We start from the raw sequence: 11,703 nt of genomic DNA, 5'->3' as shown, positions 1-11,703 counted from the left end.
CACCATTATGCCTTATAAGAAATAATAAAATACATTCTTTACATTATTACACAATAAAAAAAAGTTGGGTTATTTGTTTAACCCAACTATTGGGTTACACACATTGGGTCAATATGTTGGGTTATTTGCAACAAATATTGGGTCATTTAAAAAAAAAATCGATAGCACTTTCTCTCTCACATTCTCTTCATTAATGTTCAGCTTTTCGACCAGCCACTCCTTTACATTCCTCAAAATATTCAAATGCAGGGTGTTTTCACTCAGGTCCTCTTTAAAGAACTAAATAAGAGTCGCACGTGACACGCAGATCACAAAGCGGTCTCCATAACACACATTTCATAGGTTTATGTGTTGAATATGTTTATTGTGTAACGTGTGCCGGATTAACCCAGTCAAATTCCTCAAACGAACATGAAGAAAGTCTCTGATATGTATAGGTTCACATCACATGTGACTTGCAAAAAGCTGTAGATCTCACTGACATGAGCTGATTGTTCGGTAAATTGATTACATAATGATTTCATTACATGCATGTCAAAAAAAAAATCACATTTCACATTAGATCTCTAAATATTTTAAATCAAATTATGTATTTTAATTAAATGAGTTTGAGAAATGATAATTTGTGGATATGTCTACATATATTTATATATATAGTATAAAGTCACTATTCAGATCAGTTCAGTTCAATAAATGTGTGTAAAGTTCCTTCATTTTGACACAAGTTCACATTTTGACATTATTCAGCTCAGACTCGGTGTCAGTGGAGGAAGACTGATAATGCTGCTGGATATTGAGTGTCTGTTTCGACTCATTCTGATGATGTTCAGTGACAACAGACGTGATGATCGGCCAGATGTGCTTGTGTGGTGGTCTTACGTAACCAGCTGTTGACACCATTCATGCTGAGACAGTGACCTGCATCCTGACTGAGAACACACACACACACAAAAACACACACACACACACAGACGTTTTTCTACCTATTCTCTTTATAGGTATATTAGTATATTTGTTGGAATATACAAACTGTATATTCTGTCCTCTTACACTAACCCGACCCCTAAACACACACACACACACACACACACACACACACACACACACACACACACACACACACACACACACACACACACACACACACACACACACACACACACACAATAACCCGACCCCTAAACACACACACACACACACACACACACACTAACCCGACCCCTAAACACACACACACACACACACACACACTAACCCGACCCCTAAACAAACACACACACACACTAACCCGACCCCTAAACACACACACTAACCCGACCCCTAAACACACATACACACACACACTAACCCGACCCCTAAACACACACACACACACTAACTAACCCGACCCCTAAACACACACACACACACACACACAATAACCCGACCCCTAAACACACACACTAACCCGACCCCTAAACACACACACACTAACCCGACCCCTAAACACACACACTAACCCGACCCCTAAACACACATACACACACACACTAACCCGACCCCTAAACACACACACACACACACTAACCCGACCCCTAAACACACAAACACACACACTAACCCGACCCCTAAACACACATACACACACACACTAACCCGACCCCTAAACACACATACACACACACACTAACCCGACCCCTAAACACACACACACACACACACACACACACAATAACCCGAGCCCTAAAAACACACACACACACATACACACACACACACAATAACCCGACCCCTAAACACACACACACACACACTAACCTGACCCCTAAACACACACACACTAACCCGACCCCTAAACACACACACTAACCCGACCCCTAAACACACATACACACACACACTAACCCGACCCCTAAACACACACACACACACACACAACCCCTAAATCTACCCATCACACAAAACTTTCTGCGTTTTTAATACAACATTTAGCATGCTTTTTAGCCATTTTTTAATACGAGGACTCGTATAAACCACGTTTTCCTTGTACCAGTGTAATACCCATGTCATTATACAAATAATATGTCCTCATAAATCATATAAACATACACACACACACTCTCTCACACACACAGAAATCTTATTTCTAGGGCTATTCAAATAATAAATTAAATATTATTTTAATGAATTGTGTTGCCTTCATGATAATCAAGTACATTTTCCCTCAGTTCCACTATGTAATTAAATATAACTATTTATACTATAATGCATTTATAAATATTTTAGTGAGATGCATTATATTATTTCTGTTCTCATTAGCATAATTTATTTATTTTTGATATTTTCTTTCATCTTCACATCAACAAAACTAGTAACACGTTCTCCATCAGTGAAAACACAAAGAGTGACGTCGTTTCACATTTCTTTATTTTTCATGTTACATAATATGGAAACAGCTTCAGTGATACAAAAATCCCCCAGTGACGTGATTGGTCAAGCTGCAGGACGTCGCAGCCGATTGGCTGTCGTTGGCTCAGCGTTTGTTTATGTGTGTGTTATAATGGCAGTTTGTGAGCGGACGAGGTTTCTTCTCATTTCTCACGACTGTTCCTCTACGCTCATCTACAACCAGAGAAATACTGGGATACTGTTCATCTCACATTACCAAAATACATGTAAACTGTTACAGTTCGTACATTCAAAGACAATTTTAATCGTCACAATTTTTCCTGAAGGAAGCGACAGGCACAGGACTGCAGTGTTCGGGAACACGTAAACATCCTTGAAATCGATTTCATGTTGACTTTACAACACATAACTCGCTCTTACCAACACGCTTGATACGTGGTTTGCAGAAGTAAACAGTGGAAGACAAATACTGCAGACAGAAAAATACAATCTGATGGTTTCAAATGTTAAATGTGACCAAACGTTCATCTTTGAGTCTCTCTGTACCATTTCAGCTGATAACTAATCAAGTAACATACAAAAAAAACAAAAACAAAAAAACACAACTCCATTTTTCGGTTCGTCATTAAAACCATGGAGAAGGAAAAATAGAAATACAATGGCTTTTCTACAAATTTACAAAAGAAAAAAGGCATGATGGCACCAACATCTACAATATAATACTAGAACTCTACTGGTGAACATCTGATGTGTCCCTTCCAAAAAAAAAAAAAAAAAAACACTATTTACAAACCATATACAATGTCCAAAAAGACCATGTTTGTGATTTAAAACATGCAAAAATATCATACCATTTCATTTGAAATATTTGCTTTATGAGTAAGTAGATCACCACAGGATCTTTAAATATCGTCCGCTTTGGCTGAACCGGCGCACGCTTCAGCACGGATGGAGACGGAGACGCGACGGTCTCGGTTCTGTAAACGTGTTGTTTTTCTCCAGCAAGGCAGTGTCGTCAGATAAAGCACGGAAAGATGGAAAAGGCACAATCTGGGATTGACAGTACAAGCTTATTTGCTCACGGCCAGCGTTCTGTTAAAGAGGACCTGTTATGCTCTTTTACAAAGTCCTGATGTTGTCGTTTCTCGACTAGAACATGTTTTAATGTTGATTATTTTCCTCATTGTTGCGGCTCCTCTCTTCCCAGTCTGTCAGTAACGCTCTGTTTACTTTCTGTCTCTATGAAGCCCCGCCTTCTGAAAAGCACACTGTGCTCTGATTGGTCGGCTGGATGAGTGTGTGTTGTGATTGGTCGAGCGCTTCGAGTGTGTTTGGGAAATGTCCCGCCCCTTACCATAACCGCCAGTTTAACACACTACTAACTAACTCAACCAGGCCCCGCCCCTTTATTCTGCGCATTAATTATTTAAATGAGGAATATTGTGACGTGTTCGTTCCCGGGCGAAACTCGAGACTACAATGGAGGCGTTTCATGAGTTCAGAAACACTGATATAGAGAATAACTCCCTTTTTCTTGCTCAAACACAACATTACACACTAAAGACAGACGAACTGAACGTGTAATAAAAGCAGAATAGGTGCTCTTTAACATCAGGTCAGGGCCCGCGCGAGATTTAGCTGTAATTAATGAGTCAGCGGCCGCAAAACGGCCCCTTTGGTGTGGCATTCGGCGGTTCAAACATCTCAACTTCATTTGAAAGCCGACTGCAGCTCGATGGAAGAAAGCAAGACAGAGACTGAGAGTCTTCAGGAGACCCAGCATTCAGTTCAAGCTTGAAGACTTTAAAATCCTCGAAATGAAGAGAATCGGATCTGAGATCTCATCACGGTCTGGTTCTGCTGTGCGGATCTGGGTTTATGCAGCAGTTGGAAGGAAAAAGTTGAGCAGAAGTTGTGGACCGACTGTTCGCACAACCTCATTTTGGTACAAAAATGTGATAATTGGACCCCCTCCCCCCCCCCCCCTCTCAAAGAGGAAATATAACGCAAACGATAATATTGAACAAATAGTTCACTCAAAAATGAAAACCATCATCATTTACTTGCCTTCAAGTCTCTTATATCAAGGTCTTTCTCACAAAACATGAGGAGAAAATGACTGAAATGTAATTTTTGAGTGAACTATTCAACAAACTAACTATCAGTGACCAATAAAGTCAGCTAATGAAGGCAAACGTGATTATGAAAACTTTGTTGGCATGTCTTGATAAAAATCCAGAAGTGCTAATTTGATGAACCAATCTCTCCCTCTCTCTCTCTCTCTCTCCATCTTTCACATTCATAAAGAGTGACGGATCACCGTCTCCATGAATTCATCTTCACATCAATCTGAGAACACAGATCCGAGTGCTGAGAAAACACACAGGAGAACTTAAAACAACAGGCGAGGGCTGTGAGAGGGAGAGAGGTGTGTGTTCTGAGATGATCTCCGGGACGAGAGGCTTCAGGGTTAGTGAGCACCTTTAGAGCCGGGCGGGTTGTGGATCCAGTCCAAGGCGATGAGAGACAGACTCACGATCATGAAGATCACGCCAAACACCAGGAAAATGGCGGCCTGTAGATTATCATTAAATATTTTATAATATATGCTGATCATGAGGAGGATGCACATTTTTTTTATATAATATAATTTAGGATATATGAAGATACCAACCACAATACACATATATACACACACACACACATAATATAGCAGGAGAAAAATAATATTATATATGATGCCAACCACCATAATATATCAAACTTTTATTTTTTGATGATTATGGCGTACAGCTTATGAAAACCCCAAATTCAAAATTAGAATATTGTGAAAAGGTTTTCATAAGCTGTAAGCCATAATCATCAAAATTATAACCAATAAAGGCTTGAAATATCTCACTTTGCATGTAATGAGTCTATATAATATATTAGTTTCACCTTTTAAGTTGAATTACTGAAATAAATGAACTTTTGCACCATATTATAATTTTTCGAGTTTCACATGTGTACACACACACACACAATATAGTATAAGAAATATAATATATTTATATATTAAGATGCCAACCACCATATATATATATATATATATATATATAAGAAATATAATAAAATATATGAAGTGAAATATGGTGATTGCAAAATATGGCGATTGCCATCTACTTATATTATTATTATATAATACGATATAATTTTATGATATAGCACAGACCCAAAATCATAAATATAAAACTTTTGATGTACGTACAGATATTTTCTGCGGAGATCTGAGCGGTATGCTCTTGACTAGCCGCAGGTAGAACGCGGCGGGGAGGATGAAGATGAGCATGGTGGCCGCGGACGACCCTGAGGAGGAAGAGTGGGAGATATTACACGAGTTTCAGTTTCTGCTGCTCTCCTCTACTGACAGCTGGACACACCACTGACCGATGAAGCCGAAGATGTCTCTGATGGTGGGCACGAAGATCACCAGGAGGTTGTTGAACGCCAGTATAGCGGCGGCGATGAGGAAGTGTCGTATCCAGCTGAACTCTTTCTCTGCGAAACACAGCGTGGTGACTGACGAACGAATCTGCAAACACACACACACACACAAAAAAACGTTATTTTACATACTGTAAGCAAAAAGGGATATAAACACATTTATATAGCTTAAAAGATGTAAAAAAAAAAAACCATGAAAAATAATATAATATAAAATAGAAATTATTAACTATAAACATTAGATGTAAAAAAAACATTTTTATATATTTGTATTATATTATAAAAAATTATAATTAAATTAAAATAAATATACGGTAATATAAAAGGTATTTTTTTGTTTTGTTTAAATAAGTTAATTTATTTTTAACTTAATTTTTAACTTACATTTATTGTATATAAAAAACATGTAAAATATATGTAAAAACATTTGTTTAAAATGTGTGTGTGTGTGTGTGTATATATATATATATATATATATATAAAAAAGTGAAAAGTATAGATATCTTTTTTTTTAAATGCATTTATATTTTTTAAGAATTATATAAATATTTATATAAATAACTGTTGTATGGATGCAAGTAGCAATTGTGTGTATGAACTATAATTTCAGATGTAACTAGACGATGAGGGCATTTTTGTTGTTGTAATAAATACAGTTCTAGACAGGGATAAAATACATAATATTTATATGCACTGTGTTTGAAAACACTCAATGCTTGAAATGCTAAAGCTGCACAGACGCCAAAAGAAGTTACATTCAGTTCCAGAAAAACCGTCCGGCGGCTTTACAGCGGCTTCCAAACTAATGAAAAGAAAACAACTTCATAAGATGAACACGATTTTCTATTTAGATTTAATGCAATGCCTTTGAGAACTAATATTACTGTTATGAATTTGCTCGAGCACACACACACACACACACACACACACACACACACACACACACACACACACACACACACACACACACACACACACACACACACACACACACACACACACACACACACACACACACACACACACACACACACACACACACACACACACACACACACGGAGCAGGTGAGTGAATGATCTGAGCGCAGGTCACAGGACCCGAACTGATCCGCTCAGAGCATGAGAACCAGCTCACACTGGGGCAAAGTTCATCTCACACACACACACACACGTGGGCGGGGCCTGGGACAGGATTACCAGTGTAACCGTGTGGTAGAGTTGCATCAGCCAACAGCAGCAGAAGCGTCTGACTGACAGAGTTTGACACGGATCACTATAATGCACCTGAACTTTCCCCTAAAAACATTACATTTCAGCAAATCCTCTAAAAACTGATCAGATGAACAAAACACTGAGATTTCTGCAGAGCCAATGAACCCAAGCTGTGTTGCTTTTAGTTCATGCATCTACACGAATAAATAATAATCATTTTTGTCTTGTTTTCCAGATCAGTGCAAATATCTAAACATTCTTGAAGCAAAATACATTTTCAAGATACAGATACATTATTGAGAAGCAAAATTAAGCGAGTTTATACTTGCCAATGGGGTCAGAAATATAAACTTAATTCAAAGGGAAAACTTGTTTTGTGAAAAATTCATCAAAATTAAGTGAATTTATGATTAAAACAAGACATTTTGCTTCTCAAGTAAATGTATCTTGATTTAATGAAGTTTATATATTGTAGTAAAAATAATACAATTTATAATAAACTATATATTTAAGATTATACAAGACAAAAAATCTAAAATAAAGGAGTAAATTATGCATTTTATTTATATTCATTTATTTTATATATAAATTGTACTCATTTATTTTATATATTTCATTATATATATATATAAATAATGTAGCAAAACATTAAAAATCTATTAAAAAGTGTATCAAAATATATATAAAGTAGTAATATTAAAAATAGTGTATTAATATATTACAGTGAAACAAGATTATACATATTAAAAAAATTAAAAATAATATCTTCCCATCTTTATTACTAAATATAATATTCCCCATCTTTATTACTTGTTTAACAAATAAATGTTGCATGGATGCAAGTAGCAAATACATGCATGAACTATAACTGCAAAATAACTAGATGTGGGTGGTTGTTGTAATAAATATGAATAAATATGAATAAATATGAATTTAAGACATCTGAGACGACGCAGATGAATGGAGTTCAGTTATGGGTTCATATGTACAGGTTGGTCTGTAAACTGTGGCGGTAACACAGGGTTTAGGAAGCAGACGAGTCCGTGAAAGCTTGATGGCGTCTCGGATCAGAGACACTGCTCTGTGACTCTCACATCAAGCCGAGGTTTCTCGCCGTCACATGCGTGCCACATTTCTGTCTGACTGCTCAAAGTCTTCGGCCCGACGTGAGACATTTCCCCCGCGACCCTCCGGCTCGTGTCTGAGTTCCCGTGAGGACGAGGGCAGCCGCTTGCCTGGCTCACATTACACCACTTTAGCCCGATGCGTTTGACGTCGGGTGTCGAGGGGATTCGTAAACGACGACGGGCGTCGGGACGCAAGATTCGATCGTTTCATCTCGTATAGTGTGTGTGTGTGTGTGTGTGTGTGTGTGTGTCATAGTGGACGACAATCTGCGATGCTTCACAACATCATCATAAAAAGACTAGCATGTAAAAAAAAATCCGGTCCTCCACGACGGGTTCCGTCAAGAGTGAGTTAGTGTGTGTGTGTGTGTGTGTGTGTGTGCGCGAGTGTGTGTGAGTGAGCGTGAGCGAGTGAGTGAGAATGTATGTGTGCGAGTGAGTGTGTGTGAGCGAGTTTGTGTGAGTGATTATGCGTGTGTACGTGTGAGTGTGTGTGTGAGCGAGTGAGTGAGTGCGTGTGTTTGTATGTGTGCAAGTGAGTGAGTGTGTGTGTGTGTGAACGAGCGAGTGAGTGCGTATGTATGTATGTATGTGTGCGAGTGAGTGTGTGTGTGTGTGTGTGTGAACGAGCGAGTGAGTGCGTATGTATGTATGTATGTGTGCAAGTGAGTGAGTATGTGTGTGTGTGTGTGTGTGTGTGAACGAGCGAGTGAGTGAGTGTGTGTGTATGTATGTGTGCGAGTGAGTGTGTGTGTGTGTGTGTGTGTGTGAACGAGCGAGTGAGTGCGTATGTATGTATGTATGTGTGCAAGTGAGTGAGTATGTGTGTGTGTGTGTGTGTGTGAACGAGCGAGTGAGTGAGTGTGTGTGTATGTATGTGTGCGAGTGAGTGTGTGTAAGCGAGTTTGTGTGTGTAATTATGTGTGTGTACGTGTGAGTGTGTGAGCGAGTGAGTGCGTGTGTTTGTTTGTATGTATGTGTGCAAGTGAGTGTGAGTGATTGTGTGTGTGTATGAGTGTGTGAGTGAGTGAGTGAGTGCGTGTGTGTGTGTGTATGTATGCATGTGTGTGAGTGAGTGCGAGTGTGAGTTTGTGTGAGTGATTGTGCGTGCGTGTGTGTGTATGCGTGAGGGCGTGTGTTTGTATGTCTGTCTGTCTGTCTGTGTGTGTGTGTGTGTGTGTGTGTGTGTGTGTGTGTGTGTGTGTGTGTGTGACGGCACGCGATGACTGGTCGGAAATGCAACGTGTAGTCTGACATGTTTCTTGTCCACGAAACAAGAATATTTTAGGAGTCAAAATCATGTAATCTGAACCAGGCATAACCTTCATTTCAAAACTAATTTTTTAAGACTTTCGTGTATTTTATTTACATTTTTGTTCACGTTTATATTCCTTGTTCATGTATATTACTGTTTGTAAGGTGTCCTAGAGTGTCTTGAAAAGCACCCATAAATAAAATGGATTATTATCATTATTTATAACATTTAATTTTCCCCTGATAATGCTAGTTAATGATCGCATTGGACTAAAACTTCCTGACTTCACGCACGAAAATATATTTGAGAATGTTTGTGCTTTTTCAGTGTTTTTCCCCATCTTGTTACACTCCCGGTGTTCCGGGTCAAAAATGACCCGTCTACAAAACTGCTTATAAATCAGTTTTTATGCTGTTTTAAATGCTAAATATTGGATTTAATCTTTTTATCAACTAGTTTTCAGTCAATCAGGACAGGTTTTGCATTCGTTTTTGGAAGTGATTGATCGTAGTAATGATGCTGAAAATTCAGCTTTGATCACAGGAATAAATTACATTTGAATACATTTTCACATTAAAAACATCTATTATAAATTGTAATAATATTTCACAATTTTTACTGTATTTTTGATCAAACAAATGTAATGCACAGCCAAGCTGAGCATAAGAGACTTCTTTTAGAAACATTACAAAAATCTTCCTGACACCAAACTTTTGGACATTAGTGTATATAATTAAACACTGCTCTTAACCGCTGGTTTCAGTGCAGTGTTATTAGTTATAATAGTATATATAGAAATATAACAGTGGTACGCAGTGTATATTTACACGTTCAAGTTCACATCATACTGAGGTCGTTGTTTTTTGTGCCACTTCTGCTATTTTTTTGTTTTAAATACTATAATCTAAGAAATGTCTGAAAGATATTGTGTCTGTAAATAGCTTCAGTGTAGTTATAGTTGTGTGGAGAACTCGGTGTTGTTTAATTACTGTAAAAGAGCAGCTTAACTCGCTGGCTTCAAAGAAACGCCTCTGAAAATAGTTCCTGAGCTCACAAACCCAGAGGAAGCTGAAGAGATCAGGCACTGACCACAAAACCAGATCAAGGTGAGCAAAGCTGTAGAACAACAACAACAACAACACACACACACACCACACATGTGTGTTCCGGAGGAGAACCAGTGCCGCCACTACAACACACACCAATAAAGCCCAGAAACATCAATATTAAGAGCTGAAGTGTTACTCTCAGTCAGTCTGACGCACCAGACCTGATCATGTGAGAGAAGCTCGTTGACCCTAATAGGCCCTGACGTCGTGACGTGACCTTTGAACCCGGGCTGCACTGACCTCACATTAATCACAGTGTCGTTTGTCAGTTAAAGCATCTCAAGCCTACAGACAGACCAGCGTGATCACAGCGTCAAAGCACAGACTAACACTGAGAGTTACAATAAATATATCATTAAAAAACATATATTTAAAAATGCTAATATTTGTATTTATTAACATTAAAAATTAATATATACAGACTTAATAATATGGTACCAATAACAAAATATATAATAACAGGTCAAATATTTAGAAGTATATTAGTTTTAAACAATAAATTATTTGTATTAATAATTTTTTTTTAAATGTAAGTAATGTTGTAAATATATTTTGATGCATATATTCCCTATTTAATATATTTTAATATATGAATATATTAAATGTGAAATATATATATATATATATATATATTTATATATATGTGTGTGTGCATATGTAAAAGTAAAAATAAAACACTTATTGTATAATTAAACAAATGATCATTCATATATTTATAAATAATCATATTTAAAAATATATATATATATAATTAAAGTGTGTAAAATGTTTTTAAAATATTGTAAATATTTTAATATATTAAATTATCTAAAATATATTAAAAGAGAATATATTCACATTTAAAAATAAAAGTTAAAAACAACAAATAATAATAATAATAAATATATATTGTGTAATTAAAAAGAATATCATCATATTTTAAAAAGAATATATATATAATATGAATATATTATCATATTTTAAAAATAAATAATATATATATATATATAATTTTTTTTTCTTTTCTTTCTTTTTTCTTTTCTTTTATATATATAAGATTATAATACAATTATTATAACAATAAATGCAACAGTAAAAAAAAAAAAAATGCAACAACATTTTTTTTATCTAAATATTTTTTAACAATACA

General features: G+C 36.6%; 1 protein-coding gene across 2 annotated transcripts in view; it reads right to left on the bottom strand.

The window, feature by feature from the left end:
- Positions 1–2,388: 2,388 nt before the first annotated feature.
- Positions 2,389–11,703, bottom strand: part of slc38a4 (solute carrier family 38 member 4) — a 35,301-nt gene continuing 25,986 nt past the window's right edge. For both annotated transcript variants that reach the window (XM_079623956.1, XM_079623955.1), the window contains exons 14-16: positions 5,815–5,959; positions 5,636–5,733; positions 2,389–4,963 (exon numbers count right to left, since the gene is read on the bottom strand). In XM_079623956.1, coding sequence (XP_079480082.1) covers positions 4,859–4,963; positions 5,636–5,733; positions 5,815–5,959 — 348 coding nt within the window. In that variant the 3' untranslated portion in view covers positions 2,389–4,858. The remainder of the gene's footprint in view (positions 4,964–5,635; positions 5,734–5,814; positions 5,960–11,703) is intronic.

The sequence above is a fragment of the Phoxinus phoxinus genome (assembly GCF_949152265.1).
Source record: "Phoxinus phoxinus genome assembly, chromosome: 9".
Taxonomy (NCBI): domain Eukaryota; kingdom Metazoa; phylum Chordata; class Actinopteri; order Cypriniformes; family Leuciscidae; genus Phoxinus; species Phoxinus phoxinus.
This window is presented reverse-complemented; position numbering and strand designations above follow the sequence as displayed.